The sequence below is a fragment of the Bacidia gigantensis genome (genome assembly GCF_019456465.1).
Source record: "Bacidia gigantensis strain McMullin 20006 chromosome Unknown contig_74, whole genome shotgun sequence".
Classification (NCBI taxonomy): domain Eukaryota; kingdom Fungi; phylum Ascomycota; class Lecanoromycetes; order Lecanorales; family Ramalinaceae; genus Bacidia; species Bacidia gigantensis.
In genome coordinates, this window is record NW_025408613.1 from 1,190,418 (window position 1) to 1,215,346 (window position 24,929).

Genomic DNA, 24,929 nt, shown 5'->3' on the forward strand with positions numbered 1-24,929 from the left:
CGAACTCAGCGTGGTTGTTTGTGTTTTTGTTTGATACGAAGCAAGGGCGCTGACAGGACTATTACTAAGGTTGCATAGGTAGAGAAATCATTCAAACTGAGTGCTCCAATCCAGACGCCTTGATGTTGATCAGTGGTTAATCGTTTGATATCGCTTATTCTAACTTTGCTCAGCCATGCAGGTCGAATTGATTGTTTTGACTAGGGTGAGCTGATGAAGCGGTGTCGAAATTTCCACCGCTTCTTCACTGAAGTGAGGATTAACAGGTCTACGTCTGCAAAGACGTGTGCAGCATCTTTCGCACCCGAAGTCTTCGCTGGAGGCGACCAAGCCTAAGCGTCTGAGCTCTTTTGGAACAAGAGTCGCGCCACACCTCATTCGTCAATTGAATCCATTGATCAATGCGTCAGGTTGACAGATTAAAGCAACTGATTGATTATCTGGCTATCTAATCCACCAGACTAATGCTGCTGTTGGTGGAGCAGTACCTGTTCGATAACTTAAACGATACCTCGTCAACAAGTTAAGTGTCGGTATGGGCGGGGCGATAGCTTTGTTCATATTACTTCACCCTGGAACTGATATCGATATAAATCATATTGACATAGCTGTTGCGGCTTCAGACACGCGTCCTACGTCTTCGACATCGATCTAGGAGATCTCGATGCGTCTAAATCTGCATTGGACAATGGCATCGATGGCAGCAATTCCAAAGTTTGGACAACAGTGGCGCTTCTCACTGAAGACGCCAATCCATGCAACTCTTGATACACAATTTGGCTAGGTCTACAACAGCACCGTGAAGCGTGGGGGTTTAATTGGAACAGGCTAAATTATCTTGACTACCTGGCAGATCATATAGCCGAATGCACGGAGGACTTCTACTCTCTGGCCAACCAAAATTTGAATGACTTTGACCTCGTTACTAATCGCCCTCTCGACCTAAGGAAATTCTTATTGAGCTTGAACTATAAGGAGAGGACTGGATATGTAGAGGCACGTCTCCTAATCGAACCAAGAGGCAACTCCGCATATGATCGGAGACGACGTCTGATAGCTCTTCTTTACTCTGCTCTAGAAAGTGAGAATGACTAAGTCGCTTTTTTTAAATCGTTGTGTCGTTGCCATCATACACACTTGCTTTTCTGTCGGAAGTAAGCTGGAATGCCGTTTGCTTATATGCTGAGCAGAACAGGCAACCTCAGTCCATGGAGCGCTTTTGCGGTAGCTCCTCAGGTAGCTCCAAACGTACTCAGTGGCTCTAGCCTTATCAAGTGTGCCAATGGATTGAAGACAATTTCGCCAATCACTCCTTATGTGGCAACAAAATACAGAGCACCAAACCAGCCGACTGCTACAGGTGGAGCACACAAAGGGACCATTTGATCTAACTGATACTTTGATTTCCACCGATCGAAAGGACATCTAAAAGTACGTCGCACTAAGTCACTATTGGACTTGCAGCAAGCCCATTAAAACAACACCACAGAATGCGCACATAAGATCCGCCGGAATAAATTGGGACGATTATGCCAAGTATCTTTCAAGGAACCATAAGACTGTCCCTTGCGCTGGGTATAAGGCACATCTGGATCGATTCGTTATGCAACATTCAAGGCGACAAGGCAGATTGGCTAGCAGAATCACCTAAAATGGGAGCTATCTTTCAGAATGCCTACGAAGTTTTTGCAGCCCGCGGGCGCACACTAGCCTTGGAAAAAGAAGCGAAACGATATACCTATGAAGGTATTGATGATAACAGTGTTGCTCACTCAGGCGACACGAAAGTTGTTATTCGTCATTCCATTGACCATGACAATTTGGTGAACCTAAGTGATGATATTGATAGCTGGTTCGAGAGAGCCTGCTGTTTTCAAGAGCGCCTTTTGAGCTCTAGAATCCTCCATTTCGGCGGCACGTGAGAAGAGGTCTCGTTCGAGTGCAACGATAGCATGCGCTGCAAATGTGGCGGCATAGACCGTGTCAAACAAGACGGTGCTGACTCGACGTGGAATCTTCAAAAAGCGAACTTTGCTCGCACCCTTAAGAGATCGGAATCTTTGATACGCAAGGAACGCATGGAAGTCGTATGGCGGACCTATACTGCCTTTTGCGAGACCTTCACATCCCAAGGCTTGACCCATGCAGAACACACCTTAGTGGCTTTCTCCAGCCTAATTACCAGGTTGAGCCCACATCTCGGAGAAAACTTTGCAGGTCTTTGGAAGTCCAACATTCTCATCGGGTTGCAATGGGAATCAGTGGATGGTCGAAACAGCCAGCGCCATTCATCATATGTCGCACCTTCGTTCTCTTGGGCGTCGAGGAATGGGGTCTGTGTTATTTGCGATTGGATCTCCTTCGTCATTGGAACATACCAGAGAAAGTTCGTATATTTCCTGGATGACCAGAAGATGCAAGCTGTCTTCGCTGAGACTGACCGATTGTAGTTTTTAGCCGAAATAAGACATTCTATGCCAGACGTTCCAATCCTGCTTGCAGGACTGGAGGCGGACGAGCGCAATTCCAAAGAAGTAGTCGAGAAGCTTGCCACATGGACAATGAAGCCTGTGCATTACCTGGACGGACTGATGAAAGCAAGAATCTTGGGAGCAGCTGCGTATGCAGAGTGCTCCGCTTTAGCTGGTAAAGGTCTCGACGACAGTTTCATGACTGCCAATCTTCTAGGGCGATCTTACAAAATGAGAAAGTCTCCACGGGAACGAGCCTTTAAGGCGGACAAGAAATGTGCACTTATGTAAATGAACGTGCCTTACCATAAGCAACGATCAATCCCATGTCAAAAGTTCAAGAACTTTTCCTGCACCTCATTTCGAACGTGCTGGTTGATGTTCTCTTGCTGCGAATGACCATCCCAACGATTTTGATGGTACTTTGTTACATATTGTGGACAGTCCCTCAAAGTACATAGCGTGGCACTTTCTTGGAGACATTGAATCTTTGCACGATTCGAGGTAAGCGAAAGCAGTAACAGTCGCGCGCCTCCTGCAATCGCAAAAGGTACATTTTCGATATTTTTTGGTGGCAATACTCTGAATTGCTCATCTGGATACATCCAAGGACCATGGAGAAAAGATTTTCCGCCCCGAACTGTTATTCGAGCGCGTGACGTCAGAGCCTAGAACTCGAACGGCCCAAATGCATTTTAGGACTTTTTTCTACGGGCTGAGGTTTGTGACCACAGAAGCTGCTACGGGCGTATTCAGCTCTCTGCAATATCCATCCATATTGTCACTCATGGATAGACATCCCTTCAATGAAGTCGCAGCAGCTTGACGAGCAGAAGCCTCGGGACCTGCTAGGAACGGCCAATTAGCGATGGCGACCGTGTGTCATCTAGAGATAGCTCCAACGAAGCGAGATGTCGTACGTGAGCATGAGATGTTACGCTACTATTCGCCCCCCGATACATCGACCGAGGATATCTCAGTACACCGAGCATCCTCGCCGGATACCAATCTGACTGCGCTCGCTCAACTGTGCGCTATCCGACTAGAGGCTCAGAGGGCCATGATCAGGTAACACCAGCGCCTTGGTAGAGAGTGCGTCCACACGCTTACCACCAACTTCATCCCAGCGTCATAGGCAAGAAGACACAGTACTTCATCGCAGAAGCAACGAAGACCCTCAACCTTCTGGACACCTCTAAGAGCGGCGCAGCTGGGGATGAATTGTGGTTTGGATGCGGTTCCGTGGATAAGTCAGGTCGGCTGTGCGAGCGTACGCTTGAGGTGACTGCTGAGAAAGCGGGTCAATATCCAATCTTCACGGTGCCAAATCTAGCAGAGGATCCTCGCTTCAACGAGTTGCCATTCGTCACAGACGGGCCGCAATTCAGATACTATGCTGGAACGCCTTTGAAGACAAAGAGAGGAATCAACATAGGTTCCCTATTCATCCTTGATAGCGTACCCCGCCCCCACTTGACCCCCGAGCAAGTGGACCTTCTTGGCACGCTGGCTCAGACCGTCGTGAAGCATATGGAAGTCAGCGCGGAGGCTGAGGAGCGAAGAAAGACAGTAAAGCTATCTGTGGGAATCAATGCTTTCGTTCAAGGGAAAAGCACATTGCCTGCAGAACAATCTCATGGTGCTTCAAATAGGCAAGATCAAACTTTGGAAGGAACCCACTCTGTTGCTTCTCGAGCAGCGGGTATGAATAGTGACGGCAGTACATCCCAATCAGGTCCGGATCGACCTGATTCACGGCACCATTCCCACTTTGGTTCGTATGAATGAAGAATTGTCGGAGCAATGTGGCGCTCTAGTGCTGACTATACATAGAACGTCATGTTGATGGTTCTTCAACCAATCAGCAGGCTGAAAGCTCACACGACGACTCTGATTCCATCGATGAAACTCAGACGTTTGACGACAGTGGCCATCGTGCCACTCTCATACGGGCAAGTAACATTCTGTACGAAGCGCTCGGGATTCAACCCAATGGGGGCGTCGTCTTCTTTGATAGCACTACAAGACGTCGCCACAATACCGACCTGTCTTCTCAAGTGAACAACACAGAATATCTCGATAACAATAAAAGATCCACCTTAGATTCGGAGACGGCGGGCGTCCCTACTACGAATGCTGCGGTACCTTTGGCAATTCGTGAGACTGAACCTCGAAATTTTCATCCTATAGACGACCGGTTATTGCACAGCCTGCTTCGCCGTTATCCACGCGGTAAACTCTGGTCCTTTGATACTGATTCAACACTGTCATCCTCAGAAGAAGATGCGCTCACGAGGTCAGGAGCTGACCGAGTCGGAGAACTTTCAGGTAAGAAAAGATACCAAGAGACCGTATTGCTGAGAAAGTATTTTCCTGACGCGAAGCAACTGCTCTTTTATGGTCTCTGGGATGCGGGCTCAAGCAGGTGGTTTTGTGCTAGCTTTGCCTGGACAACGAAGACATCGGCACATCAGATCTTCTCTGTTGAGACCGAGCTTAGCTTCTTCGTAGCCTTCGGTAATAGCATTATGGCTCAAGTCTCAAGGCTATCGTCCATGGCTGCCGACCGGCAAAAGGCCGACTTCATTGGCTCGATTTCGCATGAGCTTCGGAGTCCACTGCATGGCATCTTAGCTTCAGCCGAATTCCTTGCAGACGTCACACAAGACGCGTCTCAAAGTAGCCTAGTCGATACCATATCTTCTTGTGGCCGGACTCTTCTGGATACAATTAATCATATTCTCGACTACAGCAAGATCAATTCATTTGAGCGGACTTGGTATAGATCCCATAAGCGGGCAAAGATTAAGGGACATCTTAAAAATCAAAGAACTATGGCAGACAAAGATGCACCCCAGATGCTCAACGTGTATGCGGTAGTCGATGTTGCATCTATTGCCGAGGAAGTCGTTGAGGGCGTCTATGCTGGCCAGGTTTACCAGGATATCAGCTCTACAGACGCAACCTCGCTCTCTCATTTTGCGAAAGTCGGTGCAAGAGAGCAAGGTCTTCACGTTGGAACAGAATCTAGGAGGATCTGCAAAGAGAAAGACGTCGAAATCATTTTCGATTTTCAGCCAGGTAATTACTGTTTTGTCACCCAGCCTGGTGCACTCAAGCGCGTCATAATGTAAGTCAGCCTGTTTTACGTGTCGTTCTGGAGCTTGCCACCATCTCTGCGTTTTATCAGGACCTGAAATATCTTGTACTGCTTAGCTGATGCTCTCGATATTGAGATTTCATAACTGATTAATTGTCTGTCAGGAATATATTCGGCAACGCTTTGAAATATACCCAGAAAGGCTCCATTCATGTAAAACTTTCTCTTGATGACAAGGGGCAGCATTCAACGGATGCTGCTGATGGCGCGGATCTCTCAAAGGAAAGCATTCTACAGATACAGATCATCGATACCGGCAAAGGCATATCTCGACAGTATCTACGGACAAGTCTCTTCAAACCTTTCTGCCAAGAAGACGTTCTTGCAAGTGGAACTGGTCTAGGACTGTCTATAGTTAGATCTATTATCACCATGCTATCTGGCACGATCGACGTTCAGAGTGACGTAGGGATAGGCACAGAAGTCGATATCAAAATTCCCCTATCTCGGGTACCCGGTGCCGACACACCAGTGGCAACACCAAGCAGCGGTACAGCGTCAACCATTGACGACTCGATCAGCGTTTTAGAGCGCGACTATCAGAGCGTCCGTGTCGCCTTGTTTGGCTTCGAATGGCACAAAACAGGTACAGGTCCTGCGTTGCAAGCCTGTCTCGAACACTGGTTGGGCCTTCGTGCCAAGAAACATGAGGCGGATCTGAAATCCTACGATGTAAGAGCTTTGATCACAGACGACCAAGCACTGCATTCATTGCCCCCAAAGACTCCAGTAGACCTTCCAATACTGGTGCTATGTAAAAGCACCAACCGCAACCAAGTGGCCAAGGTGAGCTATGGACATTCTGTCATGGAATTCGTTTCAAAGCCTTGTGGCCCGCGTAAACTTGCGAAAGCTCTGCGAGTCTGTCTGGACAGATCGCAAGGGTACGAGCTCGGCTTTGGAGGACCAACCACACCTATGCCGGCCGAGAGGACGTCGAACAACCATCATGAAGATCTACCAGAATTGAACCAACTCACCCTTCAATCGAACGAGGGACATGACCCCATCGAAATCCAGACCAATGAAGAGATGTCTGCGAGTCATTCGCGGAATGCCTTGATGGCTGTTGATGATTCAGTCTCGAAATCAGCGAGCGGTGATACTACAGCAGTAGGTGCAGATGGTGCGACCCAATTCCCATTCCCTAGCCAAAACAATGGCAGCTCGTCACCCGATGTTAGCTCGAACAATACCTCCGCTCAAAATGGACAATTCCCAAGTGCCGGTAGATCGACCCTTGAAGTCGCCGAGCACCAGCATGCGCAGTCGCCATTAAGCAACGCACCACACGGAGCAGAAAAAGAACAGCCCGGAAAGCGCTCCCCAAGACTCTTACTAGTCGATGACAACAAGATAAACCTACGATTATTACAGGCTAGCATGAGGAAGAGAAAATACGATTGTATCGACACTGCTGACGACGGGCTATTGGCCGTTCAGGCCGCCGAGGCATCCGAAGACGGCTACGACATCATCTTCATGGACATCTCGATGCCCATCATGAACGGATTTGAAGCAACGCGCGCGATTCGGGACATCGAGTGCCAACGTGATGGCAAAAGCAGGGCAGGGGATGAGCGCTCGTCTGCCTTCGTTATTGCGCTGACTGGGCTGGCGTCTGGTGAGGATCAAGCAGAAGCTTTTGCGAGTGGGATCGATTTGTTCCTCACGAAGCCGGTCTCTTTCAAGAGGATCGCAAAGCTTTTGGATAATTGGGAGGCTCATGGTACTTTGACTCAACCTGAGGAAGATACATAGCGTTGGAGCGTGGTTGACTTGTCATTTTGAATACCCCTTGTTGCGGCATTGCGGTGTGTTGTATATACATGATTGTGAATGGCTTGAGTTGGTACATACTCGACCTGGATATGGGTGGAAAGAGCTGAAGACATAGAGAAGCGGCGCCTATGGAAAGGAATAGCATTCTTACATTCAAGCAACCTGGGAGAGAAACAGTCTCTGTATGCTTTATCTATGATGGTAGTCAGGTGTATTTATTGAAATCCTATCCCGGTCAGCTGAACAAAATCCAGGGGTATAAGGTCTATCCTAACCATGTCCGAATAAGGAGCATGATGGACAGCACAGACAATTGTATTGAAGCCTTTAAATTGTCATCGTGTATTCGTCTTGATTGAAAGAATTGGGAGATTGACTGCTGTACACGCGGAACCCCTCAGCGGCGGGCTCCTGTTGTTACGAAAAGCGACAACAGTCAAGAAGCACCTGTCCTAGTACCAAATGCCGGCAGTTCTCTTACATGTACAGATTTGAAGTCTTCAAGTATGATCATCCATTTTAATACGCGAGTGGGAGCGTGTTCTCGCATCTTCCACTGTCGTGACGCGGGAGTTTTCAAACGTTCTACGAGTTGTTGGTGGGTCCGGGACGCGAGAGATCATGAGGTACTCAGAACTAAGAAATGTCGTTTTGTTCAATGAATGTCATGGTTTGCGTGTGGAAATGGGGAATTTGTTTGGCTGCCGCGTGAGATACAGGAGCCTTAATAGATCGGCTAAGGGGGTCAGTAGATTATGGATGCTTTCCCTAGAATACAAGAAGTCGAGCTGTGTCTTGGCTATGCATGGTATGGTTTGTCGTTGATGCGGATAATGGAACGAGAATATGAGAAGGTTGGAATTTCCAAGGTGGAGTGAATGTTGACTGGACTATTCGGGGGATGTTTTGATGGTGTTTGATGGTAGTGAGTGATGGAGCTCTTCGCTTGATACTCATGAATGCGTCTGAACAGCGTACTCTGCTATGACTTGAAAGATTCTCCTGACATTTCTATCTCAGCAGATGATACAATGAAAACGTTGATTGATGACCAGCAGCCTGAAAAGGTCATGACGTGGGAAGAATTTGCATGCTATAGACTATGTATCTTGCGCAGACTGGACACGGTTCTTTGCCTCTCCTGATCCCTGCCACTAGCAATACAAACTTTAACACACGTGCCAAGCGATCAATGCATGCAATCTGGATCGAAAGGGAAGCCATATCACCAGTAGTCAGCGCGTATTCCAAAATCCTCCAAGCGGGCGGAAATGGTCCAGGAGATCAGCAATTTGTTGGGGGTCAGTAGGTCCCTGTACGCGTGAAGTTGAGCAAGAGCCGTGGCGGCTCAGAGCTCGGTGATCACCACCGCCAATCCCGTCCATGTCGCTACCACGTTGAGATGCATGGCCGCTTGAGGCTCGGTGTCTTGTACTACCGTTCTCACCCATAGGACTTTCACGTGAGTGGTAGTTTCCGATGCTCTGGCTCCGGCGAGGAGGATGAGGCAAGCTCTCAAGCTCTGCCATCTGCACATTCAGCCGTGCTTCCTTTCTCAGCTGCTGTCTCTGATACGCAGTCTGTTCTTCTTCCAGTTGTCGTAGGCACTCTAACTCGGCTACACCTGCCTCAAAGAAGTTTTGTAAATCTTTACTTCGTTGTTGCTCAAAGGCTAGTTCACGCTCGACTCGTCGCTGCGGGTCGTGTTCGTTACGAAGACGGTTGATGTGCACTTGCATGTGTGGATGTTGCTCTAGGTACCAGAGCTCATAAGAGTTGTCCTGGACTCGTTCAAGGAGTGGACGATTATCGGGTGGATGGTTGCGAGAAAATTGGTCAAGTTGGCGTTGTGGGAGTGGGGGTCGCCAAGGGACGGCGTTGGGGTCGTAGGTGAGGTCAGAAACGTCGGGTTGGCTGTCAGACATGATGAGATGCCTCTTGGGAAGTGATAAAGTGGTCAGATTGTAAGTATAAGCAAGTTTCGGCGATTTGTTGTATGGTGACAGTGATGATGGTGATGGAGAGAAAGTAGAAGCTGAAGAGTATCGAAGACATGAGCGCTTTTTGGACATGATTAAGACAATATCTGTGTCGTGACATCGCATGCACAACCACCGTAAGGTCGTACAACTGCACGTTCCCAACAATTCGGTGATGCTGACGCTCGTCTGCCCCTAAAGTGATTGAAATGTTGTACAACCAGGTCACAAGCCACAGCTGTTGAAAGACTAGATTCCATGACAAGTCATCTTCTTTGTGAGAGCTGTCTGTCTGACTCGGACGTGGAGCCATTCCATCCCTTTATCACGATTCAAACCTTGCGTTTTCATTGCAACCGAATGGAAATGCTGTAAAATGAACCTAGGGCAACGAACAGTGACAAATCGATCGTGAAGATGCTTTACGGCCACACCAACAAGCACATCTTTTGAGGCATCACTTGAAAACACTTGTCCCACGTAATTGAATCGTATGATCCTTTTTTCGCTGTCCTCCAAAGGCAATTTCACCACCACCGTCATCCTATGATGGCGGGATTTCACTGGCGGGATTCCACACGCTTTGCCTGTTCGAGATCATATACCTAACATTGGATTCGAACACTGAAGGCCACCGTCAAATGTTCCTTTCCAGAATAGCTTTCCAGAATAGCTTTCCCGTCAATGATTATCTAAACTGACGAGAGATAATTTGTGAGTTTACTCTGGCACCTATGACGGGGAATCATAAGAGTCCAATAGTTGAAAGACACTACTTTGACACATTCTCTTGCAGAGAGTACCAGGTAAAAGCGCTCAAGAGACTCAATGGGTAATCATATCCAAGGGCCCTGATAGCTGGGTTATCGTTGATCGATGTAACTAATCTGTGAACATCGAACCCGCTGAAAGTCAAAGTGATCAAGGATTGGACAATAACTAGACAGACCGAGCAGGCGCCTAGTATGGCTGCCAGATTGATGTTGTATGGCCGGATCCTTTGCTCTGATAGCCGATGGCCATAGCTCTTCGGCAGCATGGTACCCAAGAGGATTGGCCAAAACAAAGATAGCCGAATGGCTACTCTGACGGTTGTGAAGTATTGTGTTCCGATGGTGTACGGAGCCATGGACAGTATCACGAAAAAAGCGAGCAATGGCCCTACTTGAAGGGCAAAGTTTGGGGTCCAAATAAGGGTTTTGCCAGCATTCTTAGGCTTCATTAGAAGAGCGAGGAAGAAGAGGTTCTGCGCAAATGAGACCGGCAGAATCTGTGAGATGATAGCAAATGCCCAAAGATTCTTGATGTGCCTTTTTGGACCTGATGTCACCAAGTCAGTACACCCAGTAAGTTTGTTAGGAAAAATGTACCTTCAGCGCTCAGATAGAGATTGAAAGCCGCTACCACTAGCATCACCTGTTGAGTCCACCAGAAATGCTCATTAGACTCGCAAAATCCCCTGGCAAAGTCGGTGAACAGCGTGGAGCCCGTCAACCAATTCCAAATGTGTAAAGAAACCCGTTGTTGACTGTGGCCCAATAACCCTCCCGACCCATAAAATTGACTTGGAACCTCCACGCCGTGCACTTTTGCCCATGCTTCATATGATTCGAGCAGAAAATCTAGCATATTGTACGATAAGAGGGCAAAGCTCAGCATAGCCAAGGCGGCAAATGCTTGGAAATTTCGGTGGAACTTTTCATTGTTTCTGAGCTTCTTGGGAAGATAGAGATATTCATGTATCAAATCACGGCATAAGAGAGCGGTCAGAATCAGTGCAGCTAGGATGTAGCCTATGAAAATTATGGCACCAGGAGTATTATCGACCTTTGCAGGAAGATCGACAGCGGCCATTGTGAGCAAATGGGCGATCTGGCTAGGTTCCTAGAAATGAGTGAGATTCAGGACGAGGCGAATGAAGAAGACTTCGTTCTATGAAGCGAAGAGATTACATCACGAGGGTGATGTCTTCTTCATGTCGTAGGGCTGAAATTTGACGCGACTCGCGCCGATTCAGGGCGTCAACGAATGACGTGAACCCACACCTATCAGTCCACTATAAATATTTAAATGCATCCTTCATAAGGCTCTAGACCTTGAAGTTGGGCAAAATGCCCAAACCCTCCAAACGCAAATCCAACACCAAGCCATCTACCTCTCCAACCTCCACCTCGTCCTCAAATGACATCCCCCGCCCCTTCACCAAAGCCCCTGATCATCTCCAACCCTTCCTCACCAATCTCCCCTCCGACCACATCTACATCACCTCCCTCGACAACCACCCCCGCGCATTCAAACGCCGTCTCTTCTCCGTTCCCCTCCTTCTCAACATCTTCCTCAGCATCGTAGTCCTCTACCGCATCTACGTCGCCCTACCGACCTACCTCTCCATCCTGACTGCCGCAGCCGGCTATGATTCCCCTCATAAACTTGATGTGCACCGCATCCCCGCCTTGGGCTTGCTGGGCGTCGGATTCGAGCGGACGATGATGTTCTTGGGGGATTTCATACTGCTGAGATTCATTGGGATGTGGCCCTTGGATTTCTTCCTGGGTAGTGGGCTGTTCGGAAGAGAGGTGAATGCATCTCCGGTGGCGTGGCGGAGGGCGGTCACGTTTGCTGATGTTGAGCTTGTGGTTCGGAGGAGTAGGAAGTGGGATCGGGAGGTGTATTACCGGGAAAAGGTCGGAGGTGAGGAGACGGTGAACGCTATAGAGGAAGTTTTGGCAGAAGGTTTGGAGGGGAAGTTGGTGAACGAGAGAGTGCTGCCGGCTGTGGAGCAGCGGTGTGTTAAGGAGAAAACGGCGTATCAGATGCTGGATAAGAGCTGGGATCTCTACTTTTCTGGCATGATTGAGGCGCATGCGCTTGTGGAGGAGGGGACTAATAAGTTTGAGGATTTCAAGACTGGCGTGTTTGTTTTCACGGAACGGTGTGGATGGTTGATCTGGGAGGTATGGAGGGAGCATGAAGATGGGCTGGAGACTCAGAACTCGAAGTATTTACAAGGCGTGAAGGATACATTGACTGCCTTGGGCAAAGAGAATTTGTTCTTTAGAGTTATTGAGGTTTTACAAAGCGAGACTAGCCAGGCCGGTGATTTTACAGTGGACAGACGGCAGAAAGCTATTGATAAGATTCGCGAAGAATTCAGCGATCAGAAGATAGATTTTGAAGAGTTTTGGGAAGGCGTTGGAGGCATCGACTCAATGCCGGGTTTACAAGCAGACTAATGAAACACAGAGACTCATATCTAATGCAATCAATTAGACATAATTTCCACCAAATGTAAGAAGAACAAGGCACGATTAGATGAAAGACGCAAGTGATTGAGTATAAGAGAGGTAGCAGACCATAAGGTAGACAGCGTGTAGGACTCAGCTGATTTCCGCATCAATTCAATTTATGTCGAGGCCAATGCGCGTTCATGATCGTCTACTTCGAATATTTGTTGCACATTGGATTCCCCTCATTATCAAAAGGGTCTCAAGAGCATTCTAATAGATCGAGCCGAGTGAATTTGATAGAATACGTCGTATGATCGACAACAAGACTAACCTGCTCGGATGAGATTCTATGGCATCAAACCGGTTCGACTTGCTTATCGGACCCCTGATGGGCGTTTCTGTGCTCAAGTCAGCTTGATCTCAATTTATCTTGTTGTATAGATGTAGATGCAGAAAGAGAATGTTTCAGACTGTTGAGCTTGATAATTGATTTGATACATCATTTACGATCAGGAGTTATTGTTTATATTCTAGTCATCATGAAAGATTGAAGCATTGAGCACTCATCAGAGGAGCAACATGTGAGAAGGGACTCGCTTACCAGGTGGTCGCGTTATTCATGTGTTCTCTGACTGCGAGTGACATCAAAGTAAAGTCCACGAGAGATAATTTTGGCCTAGGCGAAAGTGCGGAAAGAGACCGTCTTTGCCTTTTCGTCACGCAGAGCCCCGCTACGTTCCTTCCTTACCTACACTGACCACCTTTTGCACACTTTTATCGCTGGAACGGACTCGTATTGCCAAGTATGGCAGGTATGTCAGCTGCTTTGTCTGCATGAAGCCCTCATACGTGCCTCTGCAGACCAATCCTGATGACTCTTTGCTGACAGCCGTGCAGACTTCAACTCAGTCGCCAGTATGTTCCATTTCTAAGCCTGCGAATCGCATTCGATGCCCATGCCCTATGAGCTTTGGAAATCCTTGAAACATTGCTAAGCGGCTACCTGCAGCTCAATTCACTCAATTCTACTACCAAACATTCGATGCGGGTCGACAAAATCTAGCTGGGCTCTATGTATGTGGCTGTAACATGGGCAATTCAAGAGTGTTAGGCATAGCTAATGCATTGTACCATTGTTACAGCGCGAAAATTCCATGCTCACATTTGAGACGAACCAAGTTCAAGGGGTCGCCAGCATCATCGACAAGCTCACAGTCAGTCCAGCGGAAGGCCCTCACATCGAAAAACGAAGCTAATCGCCTGCAGTCACTGCCTTTTAAATCGACACAGCACAAAATTGTCACGAGTGATGCACAACCTTCAAATGACTCCGGAGGGATCTTAGTGATGGTCACAGGGCAGCTAGTGGTAATTACTATCAAAGACATCATGCTACTGAGTATGGCTGATATTGGATTCATCAACACAGATCGACGACAGCGAACATCCTCAGAACTACGCGCAGACCTTCCAGATTTTGCCCGATGGCAGTGGCAGCTACTATGTCTTCAATGATGTTTTTAGATTGCTTTATGGCTAGGAAAGATGTGTGCGACTCGGAGGAGAAGAAATGAGCAGGGCTCCTGATAGAGGGTGGCGTGATGGCGTTGGTCATGGTAGCATGCGGCGAAACATTGTACATGAAGTGGAGATCCAGCAGGACGCAAGAAGCCGAAAATACATAGCAACTATGCCTAGTCGATCGTTGTAGACGCGAGCCGAGCACCCATCATCATGCGTTCTTTCTAGAACGAATCAGGCACCAAAATAAGCGGCTCTTCCGTTGGTCGAGTGTACAAATAGAGACGAATTGATGACGCGGCAGTTAGGCTACATGAAGAGTGCCACTCAGGCAACAGTAGAAATCAGTATTGATAACTGCTTTTCCACTGTATATGATAAAGTACGCAATGATAGATGCTGGACGTAAAAAGACATTCAATGATGACTAATATGTACTATTGAGGTTAGCGTAATCTGAGCGTTTTGCTGTCAGCTTTTTACCCAAATTCCAGACATCTTTGCGAAGCCAATCTCAACAATTAAGACGGTTCTTTGAGCATTTTCGACACGCTCCTCACGCCTCAAGTACCGATTGCCTGCCGTCTGCAGCTTTGTGATCCCTTATAATGAACTTCTGAGAGCAGCAGAAAGGAGAGCCTCAACAGCACATAAGCACCTCGCAGCGCCAGAAAAGTGTCTTCATACATCTGAAAAAGAAGATCGTTCAAATATTTGAAGTCTGAGAGAAGATATGACGGTCGCAGAGGAGCTGAGATCGCGAAACTTCAGTAGGTCATCTTTCAATGCGTGGTTCAATCTTTTGCTAAATCTTTCACCTATCAGGTATCTACGGACAATGGTTTGTGTTCCATCTCTACTTGCTACAAGTCAGCCGCAAGAACTTCTTAGCCTTGGAAAGCATGGAATGTAGACCGAGACAACGGCTGACTCGCAGTAATAGGATCGGAGTTCTCTGCATCCTTCTCTGTATAGCCCTCGGGATATCACATCTGCTACACGTGAATGTGCTCTTCATATTTGGCCTGATATGCTTGTGAGATAACTCCCTCCACCAAGAATCTTCAAAAATACCAAACTAAATTGGAACACAGGCTCTCTGGCCTCACATTAATCTTCGTTGAAGTCCCCTTACTCCTGCGCATCTGTCCGACCTCACCAAAATTCGATAGCTTCATCCGAATGTTCACTACGAATTACATGCGAGCCGCCATCTATGGTGGTATGAGCTTGGTCCAATGGCTCAGCCTTATCAAAGATGCTACAAGTTTGATCGCAGCTGCGGTGGTGCTGCTACTGGCAGCGATATGCTACCTCATTGCTGGGTTGAAGGGGCAAGGCTTTGTAGGAAGCAAGACGCTAGGTGGACAAGGAGTTGCTCAAATGATTGTCTAAGCAAAGAAGAAGCTGGCACGTCAAGTACACGAAAGAGGGATGGCGAATGACGGGTGCTATTCCGTACGGAATTGGCCGCCCAGGCGTACAGGTCATAAGGGAGGGCCACACCCTAGGGGAACCCCTGAAAGTCTGGTTTTTTGTACTAATAGATTATGGGTATATGCTTGCAAGCGACAGCTTTACCTTTTGCTGGGCCCGACCGCGGGTCAATTGGCGTCCGTGAATAGTTTCCTTGGACGAAATGGCTTACAATAAAGATGACTTCTTACGATCCGTGGTCTGGTCCTTACGCAAGTCAAACCAGTAGCCTTGATAGCAGATAATGCCCCACGAGCGTCAGCTTCCAATGCCAGCGATCACCAATCCCGCATCCAAGCCAAGCATCGATCCTCCGCCAAGGTCTTGGAGAGTGTGTGGGGCTTACAGCAAAGCATTAAGGTTAAGAATATGTGAGGATGCTGTCAGTCCAGCCTTCAACCCTTGAAACAATATGTCGATTTCTTAAATACTCCGACAGAACAGTCATGAATATATTCCATCCGTACATAGGAATTGCCCAATACTCGGCATCGCTTACACCAAAGGATGGTATTCTAATGAGAAGCTCCTAGATGATCACAGTATACGGCCAGACACAAGGAATGCCCTCCTCCTCTTGTGCATGCGCCGACGCTCCCCTCGTCCTGTGACGTTTTCCTAGCAGTAGCAATGCCAAGACTCCGAAGGACCAGATTTAAGGTTGAGCCATTTGATTCGCTGAGGACACCAATCCAAGCACTCTTATTAAGCCCGAAGCCTGTGCCACACACTGGCCGATTGGTGTCGTCGCCGTATCAAAATAAGACGCAAGTTCTAGACGATCGCCGATTGATGGTCACGCAGCAAGCAGGGTATTTTGTCCATGCATATGCCCCCCACACGCCAATTGAATAGTCCGAGCAGCTAAATACTCGGTTCACTGCGCTACAGCTGCTCATTGCAAGACATTCCATTTGTCTTGCTTGCTCGAAGTAAGTACTTGGATTTCATTTCCCATGCCGTTTGCAGAACAATTACCCTAAGGCACATATGCCTAGGTCCATGGATCAAATGATCTTCTTGGGTAAGATCACTGTGGACAAGCGTGTATATCGCTGCTATGATCATAGAAAGAACTAGGAAGCGCAGCTCAACAATTGCCTGCATTCAACATCAATCTTCTCCGTATTTGACCCAATGCTAATCCAACAATATAGAACTTCCTGATTTTGCTCTGCAAAGCAACCCACCTCTGCTCCAAGCATGTCGATACCTCAAGTACCTCCGCGACCTGCTCGATCCCACCATCAACACCCGGACATCACGAGCATGGAGATTCCAAAGGTGCCTCCAAGGCCAAACAGGCGAACGTCAGAGCGCTCTGTGTCACCAGATCGAGACAACTTCCCTAGGTCTCCTTTCAACGAACCGCCCCCAAGCAGAGTTCCCAGAGAAAAGAGCAGCTTTTACAAAAATTCTAGTAGAAACACCTCAGAAGCTGAATTGCCACAAAGACCCCCAAGTGTGTCAATACCCTCGATTGGCGAGGAAGGAAACGAGTATGCAGACATCATAGAGCGTGTTCAGTCCACTTCAAATCTACAAGAACAAACCGCCAGTGAAGCACAAGAGACACGAAACGTCGCCGGGGATCTGCCGCTCCATGCTCCTAAACCCTCCTTCTCAAAAGACAACGCGAAGCAAAGAGTTGCTGCTGTAACTCGCACTGACTCGGGTCAAGTGGCCGCTCTTGGTTTGGGGAAAGTACCTAGCCGGTCTGGAAGCGCAAAAGGAGAGAAAGAGGCCCAAGATTCTTCGCTTAGACCCAAAGTTAGCTTCAGGACGGAGACGGCGTCTTCCGCAGACACAGAACGCCCCGGGTCCGCGCAAGTGGAGGAAGATGAAGAGCGTGGGATTCCGGAGATTGGGCAGCGAGTCCCGATGTTACCTGACGCAGGGGACGTGCAAGCACCGTCCACATCACCTTTTCCTCAACAGTCGCCGGCGGGCATCGGCTTTCATAATTCAGGACAAGCAAAACCTGGTAGACACCATCGCCGAACACCAAGTGGCCGAGAAGTTCTCCCGCCCGACAGCTACGGCTTACATGGTCATGGCGTCCCGTCTGCGGATCAATTCGAGCGGGATTGGTACTCCAAACATCCGGAAGCTCTAGATCGAGAAGAACATGGCGAGTATGGTCCTGGTATTGGAGGAGGACGAGGAGGATGGGCTTTGAGTAGCGATGACCTGAACAAGCTGGTCAGAAACACATCGCGTAACCCCTCATAGTCTGCAACCTTTCTAGTGTTCATGCTTACGTTTGTGCTAGGAACCACTTTAGCAAACAGTGGACCAACGGATGAACGTTTCGGGTATCAGACTTCTGAAGAGTACTCATCTCGGATCAACACCCCCCATTCCGCGACGTTCGGTCGTATACGCTCTGCGAGCTCGCAGGCTCATGCTGAGTCCCCGCTGCGCAAATCAAGCTTTCCAGTAGACACCGACGCAGCGTCACCCATCCAGGAGATTCGAAGTCATAAATCGCTAGCTGGTTCGACGGAGGATGCTTTGGATAGCGAGACCGAGGACGATGACACCCATGACGCCCCGTCTGCTGTACGAAATGGTAAGTACACAAGTAACGGAAATGGTACTTCTAGTGTAGATCTTGAACTACGTGCAAGTAACGTCGATGGAACAGGCGAATTTGCAGACGACGGTGGCTACGATGTACCGATCCTAGCCGCAGACGAGGTGGCAAGAACACCAGGGGCGGAATTCATGCAGCCCGCAGTCTCACCTGCTGCATCACGTCGGGGCAGCAGCTATTACGTAGGCGCAGAGTACGAGAACCATCCGCTGTTCAAACCTGCAAGCAGATCGGAGAGCGCTGCTAATAGTCGGCCAACAAGCCGACCGGGCAGTGTTCATAAATTCACCATGCATGACGATGAGCGCGAAAATATGCACACACCCCTAGAAGACGTAGACGAATATGAGCCTCTATTTCCGGAGGAAGACGGCAAAAAGAAACATGTCACGGCCGCGCAACGGCTCAAGCTGAGGGAACAGATGAAACGCTTTCCCAGTAAAGATATTTGGGAAGATACACCGAACAGCTTACAACTGCACGCTACCGTTGATACCCCAGAGCCTGCCGTGACAGCGATAGGTTCGGTACCAAAAGCGGCGGGAGTGGCATTCGAAACCCCACAGCAAGAAGCTGCCCGCAAAGGAGAGGTCGGTGAGGATGAGAAGGCTAAGCTCGTGCCCAAGGAAGAGCGCTTGGCAAAGTCGTCATTCAAGCCGCACCTTCGTCACGAGATGAACAGACCTGGGATGGCACAGAGGTTTCCGAGCAAAGACATTTGGGAGGACTCGCCGGACAGCGCAGAGCTCACAACTACTGTGGGAAACTCAGTCAATGACATCAAGAGTCCAACAGACGAAGGGCTCGAGGCTGGTGCTGTCGTGCAGACATCCGGCAACCCTAATGAAGGCATTCTTGCCGGAGAGCAAAGCCGTGAAATGCCCGCAACCGGCGCGATTGCAGCGGAGAAACCAACAATCCCTCCCAGACCCAAAAAGGATGATGGTGCTGCACCTACCTCGGCGTCCAATCAACAGCCTGCTATTCCCGCTCGTCCGCCAAAACGGCTTCATCAGGTACCACCGGCAGACGCGAAGGTTCCAATCGCTCCATCTAAGCTATCACAATCTACCTCACCAACAGACGACCGCAAGCCCGCGCCTATAGAGAGCGCAAAGCCGCAGGTGCCAGCTAGACCTGCAAAAACTTCAGACACAACAGACACGACCCCATTGTCGAAAGTCACCTCAGCCTCTTCAATAGGCAGTGAAGGCAGCGATAAGGGCTTGGGAGCTTCTAGTGCTCCCAAACCAAAGCCTGCCGTTCCTGCTAAGGCCGCTGGAAAGTTCGGCGCACTCCAAGGTGGCTTCCTCGCAGATTTAAATTCTAGGTTGAAGATCGGTCCATCAGCTCCCAAGATACAGGAGAAAGAGCCTCAATTGGAAGAGGAGAAAGCACCCCTTGAGGATGCAAGGAAAGGTCGCGCTAAGGGGCCAGCAAAGCGGAAACCTGCCGCTCCAGTAGGTGAGGCTGCGGCACAAACGAAGCAGGCTGCACCAACGTGGAGCATATGTCAGCCAGTCACGATCTGGCAGACCGATGAGGACGGCAGGATACAATTGGCCCAGTCAATGACAGGATCGAAAGCTGCCCCACCGGTTGATCGTGGTCAGCTTAGTGGCAAGCCAATGTCCCCTGAAGTACCAACTTCGGATCTGCCAACCCCGATAGTTGAAGCTGAGCGCAATCCACTAAGTATAGAACCTAACACCCCGATTGTCTCGTCACCAACGATCGGCAAGGCTCAGAGTCCTGAAGCTGTCGAGACAAAGACCGAAAAGAGCATCATCGACGAGCAGCCTACAAGCAAGCCTGAAGTTCCTGGACGCCTTGATCAGGAAGATGCGATCAAACTCAGCACTGACGACCAGGATAACCCAACAGCGGTGCTTGAGAGTAAGGAGCAAGTGGGGAACGAGGCCATCCCCAAGTGATGGACTTGTGCCCAAAGCATTTGAGTAGCAAGCCAGAAGCCGATAGCTTGAAGAATAACGTACAAAGACGGGACTAAAAATGGGAGGCTGATTTTGTTACTTGGCGCTAGGAAGGCTAGAGAAAATAATATATCTATTCCTTCCTACTTACGTACTTTCGTTGACAGAGAATTAGAAGCTTGACAAGATGTTCTTTTCTCCCATTTCTACGCCTTGGAAGCACATAGTACAACACATACTGTCACGAGCTTCAGGTAATTATCACGATGTTCACTGCAGCTTCAAATCGTGGCTGTGTTTACGCCTGTCTACCCATGTTTGCCTGTATTGGCTACGGATCAATTTTGGCTGGTATTTCACCTACTGCTAACGGTTTTCCATCAAATTCCCCGACTGTGGCATAACTTGCCTTATCGATTCCTTGTTGGAGAATCTGGATCACATTGATCATTCTCGATGCCGTCCAACAAGAGAAGCCACTCGGGAAGAACGGAAAAGACGGTCCGTCCAGAAGCTCTGACCTCTCCCGGCACTTTAATCAGGAAGAGACATGCAGTTCCCCTTTTGCGCCATCGAAGCGCACGTACTCCAGCGCTAGCGACACGCGATGAGGGAGAAACAATGATCTTCTGACTACACAATCCCAGGATATCATCGATACTTACACGTTCTTCTCTTCAAAACCACCCCCAGCAGTCAATATCATGTCACTACTCCCCACCCTCCCTACCTCCTACTTCCTCATCCTCCTTCCCCTCTTTCTCACCCTCGCCACCACCACCCTCCTCTCCCCCCTCCCTTCTTCCCCTACACAGCCCCCCTCCTCCAACTTAAACACCACCACCACCCCCACCCCCCTCTCCTACCCACCTTACCACTGCACCTCCTCCCCCCTCTGGATCCCACGCACCCTGCAATTCAACCCCTCCAACTGCGCCGCCGCCCTCCTCGACCTCCGCGACGCAGAGCAAGCCCACTACGGACCCACGCTCTTCGAGTTCCTCGCGCCTGAAACGTATCCTACACCCGGTGGACGCTGGCCTAATCAGTTTAGCCCCAGGAGGTGGGTTTCGGGATCTTGCACCTTTGCGCTGGTGATGCTGGAGTTCTTCTGGGGGGAGGAGGTGGAGAAGGCGGCGCGGGCCTGCCGGGCGCGGATCCGGAGCTGATTTATCCGCCAAGGGATGTGGTTAGTTATGAGGATATCTGGAGGGCCGGGCAGTTGCTTAGTTTTGGGTGTGTGGAGAGCCAGGGGTTCGGGGGGTGGGGTGCTGTTGGTGAGTTTGATTGTTATTCTTTGTTGAATTGTAGTTTGTTCTGAAGGCTTTGGGAGGGGTAGAGTGGGCGAGAAAGGATGGGAACCCGAGTTGAGTGGTAGGTTATTAGTAGTGGGTATGTGTGCTAATTTGAGTTGTATCGTAGGGCAGGCTAGTAGTATTGGGCTGTTCTTCTGGGCGACTGGAAGTCGTTTTGATTTCATAGTTCCAGAAGGTCCGCCAATTGTGGACGGAAAGAATGAGAGCGTCGAGATGCCTGATGGGACGTCTAGGTGAGAGTAGGGAGGACATCCAGGGGTTCGATGATTGCTCGGATCGTGAGTCCTCCCTGCTGGATAGTCGGTCGAAATACTTAGCCCAGGAATAGATGGGGAACGTCTATCTCAGGTTCTTCTAATGATTGTACCATTCAGCCAAGAAGTGCCGAAGCGTCACATCGTTGAGTTAACGACGAAATACTACCACTGCCACCCAAGGTCAAATTCACCCTTGTGTCATTCCTCTCCCCTTGAGACGAAAGCTCCGTAATCTTCACATCAATAATCGTGCCCTATTCTGTCCCTATCAAAACCAAATTGACGGGTGATTATAAGTCAGAGCATATGGTTATGAACATTCTGTGTTTGTTACAAATTAGCACACTATATCAGTATCCTCTAGTCACACACATAAGAAATGCATAACATGAAAACCTCGTATCCCATAAGGTGGTGCAAGCCTTACCATCTGCTTGTGAGCGGTACGTATCTGGATGCCACGTGCGCTGATCTCTGATCAGGCCACTACTAGTCGGATTCAAAAAGGCTGAGTCCGTACCCATGGGCATCCGATCCTAAAGCTCGAATGTGGAGGGTTCGCTGTCAGATCTACCCCATGGGATTCACCTTGTTCCATTTCAGCTTGTTTCATGTATGCAGGATGATTTAGGAGTGGCCTACGAATGAGATGACCGGATTGCTCCGTATGTTGTGAGACTGAGGAATGATGCGAGGGGCCTGGTGGTGGTAAGGACCAGACGAAATGCATCTTACTGCCAGAACAGGCTTGTTGTCACTCGCATGGATCACTTGGTGGCTGATCTACGGATCGTCTGTGTAAGGTGTGGGCTGCTGGGTCTCGAATGGAGAGATCGCACAGTATTAACCAAGGATAGATTCTGACAACATATATCTGGCACACGAATGAAGCTGGCTCTGACGACGGTAGACATGCTAACATCCTCCATGCCAGAATGAAAGGCTGCGTGTTCTGCTTTCATGAATTCTGTCGTACTAGTGAGGTTATATATACAAATTGCTCATTGGATACTTTTGATCTGGTCTCTTTAGACCGAACAGAGAACGCTTTTACGACCTTGCGCAACGAGCATTATTGTTAGAGCAGTCATAGTGTGCGAATGCACCATTAACTCACACTTGCATACAATTAAACACTACGCTCGCAGTCTTGCGTAGAAATCTTGCTTCGTTTTTGCTGCTATTTTCAGAATGAACGTGACAACGACAAGTCTGGGTAGGGCTGCAACATACATGATCTGGGGCAACGCCAAACAGTCTTCAAGTAGCCCAATCCACTCGGCGCACGTATTTAGATCATGTATATCTGCTGTCCACTACACTCACTCCAAATCGTGACATTTTGTCGTATGTTCTCGTATCGTGCACCGCCCAGCCTCGTGGGTTCCTGGCGCAGCGCAAGCCATTTCGCGTGGCCTGACGATATGCCCACCAGCTGGAAAACCACTACGACTATTAAAAACCCTAGAATAATCCCCAAATTCCTCAAAGCAAAAACACACCTAGATACTCACAGATCAGCAAATTTCACAATCAACAAATAGACTTTTCATCTTCAACGCTATCTCCTTTCAAAAACAAAATGCATATCACAAATTTCCTCCTTTTCCCAGCTCTAGGCCTTGCGGCCGTCGCCTACCCCCCTACCACCCTCCAATGGTACCGCAAATGGCACATTGGACACCCGCGAAGTCAGCACGAATGGAGATTGCGGACCCACTCATAATGGCTTGACTTGCCCTGCGGGCACATGTTGCAGCAAATGGGGTTACTGGTACACCACACCACCCCGTCCCTTGCATTACCTTTTCTCTATCCGCTGCCCTCTTTCCCATCGTTTCATGACTTTTTAAAGATGAGAAATCGTTGAGTATTGTCGAGCATGCTGACCAAAGCCTCTACAGTGGCACAACCGCTGAACACTGCGACGCCAATGGCTGCCAGCCAAATTATGGCACCTGCACCAACCAGCCCAACCAGGGTTCCTGTGGCCCTAACAAGGCCTGTGGCGGCGGTCTGTGCTGTAGCCAGTATGGTTACTGGTAAGCCGTTCATTTCTTCAGTTTTCTTGTCCTGTTGCTTTCCATTTTCCCCTCTCCACCTCTCGCCGTCGCCGCCTTCTGTCCTCACCTCTCATCGTTGCACCTGACTTACTGATATCTACCTTACAGCGGCTCCACCAACGATTACTGCGGTCCCGGCTGCAATTCCGCCTTCGGATATTGTCCCCCCACCCCGCCACTCGTCATCTCGCAAGATGGAAGGTGCGGTGGGACCACAGGGCAACGTTGCTCAGCGGGAAATTGCTGCAGTAGTATAGGTTGGTGGTACGTATTGAACTTCAACGATCATTCTTTTTTTGAGTCATAGGAAGCTGATTGGGGTTGTAGTGGAAGTACGCCACAGCATTGTGCGCCGAATTGCCAGAAGGGGTTTGGGGATTCTTGTTGAGAGGGTGGTGGAGGGAGTAATGGAATTGGGAACATGGGAGTGTGGGGTTGTTTGGGCGGTGTAATTGTATAGAAGGGGAGGAAACACTCATTTTCAGAGTTGAATAGGGATGCAGGTGTAATGGGGTTGAGCTGGAGTGCAAGTATCGGCTGGTGTTGGCTCAAATTCAAATCACGAGGTAATGATGAGGGACATTTTTATCTAGACATCTTCACCCACACGTTCGGTTTCTTTCGCAGATTAGCCAGATTGAATCAACGCAACCTTAGAGTCTAGTGTGCGCGTCGTCTTTCGAGTTCAGACATCGAGTTTTGCCGGTGAAATTGAGAGAATTACTTGCAGTCCAACGGAGACTTTGAAGGTAAGCCTATCCATCAAGGCGGCTGGAGAAACCGATGTCGAGCCTGAACAATGCTAGCTGGGCTTCATAGGCTGACAGGCCTTGCTTCCCGTGCTTCAAGAACTTGATAAAGAAGCATGCAGAGCCGTCAAAGGTACGATACTACACAGCGGGGTGCCTCTTGTGTTGACAGCTCTTGTCTGAGATGCATGCTTAAAACGAAGCGGCAAGACGGTGGGCAGGCAACTCTGTGGTCTGCCTTACAAACCCTTTGCTTTGCAACTTCGGGTTCAATTAGGAAATAGAGTCAGAGAGTCGGGATGTACTACCACAAATTGGAAATTGGAGGTGCAGACCATGGAGCTGAGGCAAGATCAAGTACCCATGCATCAGGTGACAATCCATAACATGAGGAGGAG

General features: G+C 49.0%; 6 protein-coding genes across 6 annotated transcripts; 5 read left to right on the forward strand and 1 right to left on the reverse strand.

The window, feature by feature from the left end:
- Positions 1–2,251: 2,251 nt before the first annotated feature.
- KY384_000735 (uncharacterized protein) lies at positions 2,252–2,762 on the forward strand (the record flags this gene model as incomplete). Its single annotated transcript, XM_044809269.1, has 2 exons — positions 2,252–2,386; positions 2,451–2,762. The coding sequence occupies 2 exons, from the start codon at positions 2,252–2,254 to the stop codon at positions 2,760–2,762; spliced, it is 447 nt and encodes a 148-aa protein (XP_044665256.1).
- A 577-nt stretch (positions 2,763–3,339) lies between these two features.
- Positions 3,340–7,392, forward strand: KY384_000736 (uncharacterized protein; the record flags this gene model as incomplete). The annotated part of the gene is made up of 4 exons (XM_044809270.1): positions 3,340–3,500; positions 3,599–4,245; positions 4,305–5,601; positions 5,736–7,392. 4 exons carry the CDS (start codon positions 3,340–3,342, stop codon positions 7,390–7,392), a joined length of 3,762 nt encoding a protein of 1,253 aa, XP_044665257.1.
- Positions 7,393–8,648: 1,256 nt separating this feature from the next.
- Positions 8,649–9,338, reverse strand: KY384_000737 (uncharacterized protein; the record flags this gene model as incomplete). Its single annotated transcript, XM_044809271.1, has 1 exon — positions 8,649–9,338. The coding sequence occupies one exon, from the start codon at positions 9,336–9,338 to the stop codon at positions 8,649–8,651; it is 690 nt and encodes a 229-aa protein (XP_044665258.1).
- A 2,165-nt stretch (positions 9,339–11,503) lies between these two features.
- Positions 11,504–12,625, forward strand: KY384_000738 (uncharacterized protein; the record flags this gene model as incomplete). The annotated part of the gene is made up of 1 exon (XM_044809272.1): positions 11,504–12,625. The coding sequence occupies one exon, from the start codon at positions 11,504–11,506 to the stop codon at positions 12,623–12,625; it is 1,122 nt and encodes a 373-aa protein (XP_044665259.1).
- A 799-nt stretch (positions 12,626–13,424) lies between these two features.
- On the forward strand, positions 13,425–14,159 carry NTF2 (Nuclear transport factor 2; the record flags this gene model as incomplete). The annotated part of the gene is made up of 6 exons (XM_044809273.1): positions 13,425–13,431; positions 13,517–13,534; positions 13,629–13,693; positions 13,762–13,833; positions 13,886–13,987; positions 14,049–14,159. 6 exons carry the CDS (start codon positions 13,425–13,427, stop codon positions 14,157–14,159), a joined length of 375 nt encoding a protein of 124 aa, XP_044665260.1.
- Positions 14,160–16,819: 2,660 nt separating this feature from the next.
- Positions 16,820–20,146, forward strand: KY384_000740 (uncharacterized protein; the record flags this gene model as incomplete). Its single annotated transcript, XM_044809274.1, has 2 exons — positions 16,820–17,834; positions 17,889–20,146. 2 exons carry the CDS (start codon positions 16,820–16,822, stop codon positions 20,144–20,146), a joined length of 3,273 nt encoding a protein of 1,090 aa, XP_044665261.1.
- Between the last annotated feature and the right edge of the window lie 4,783 nt (positions 20,147–24,929).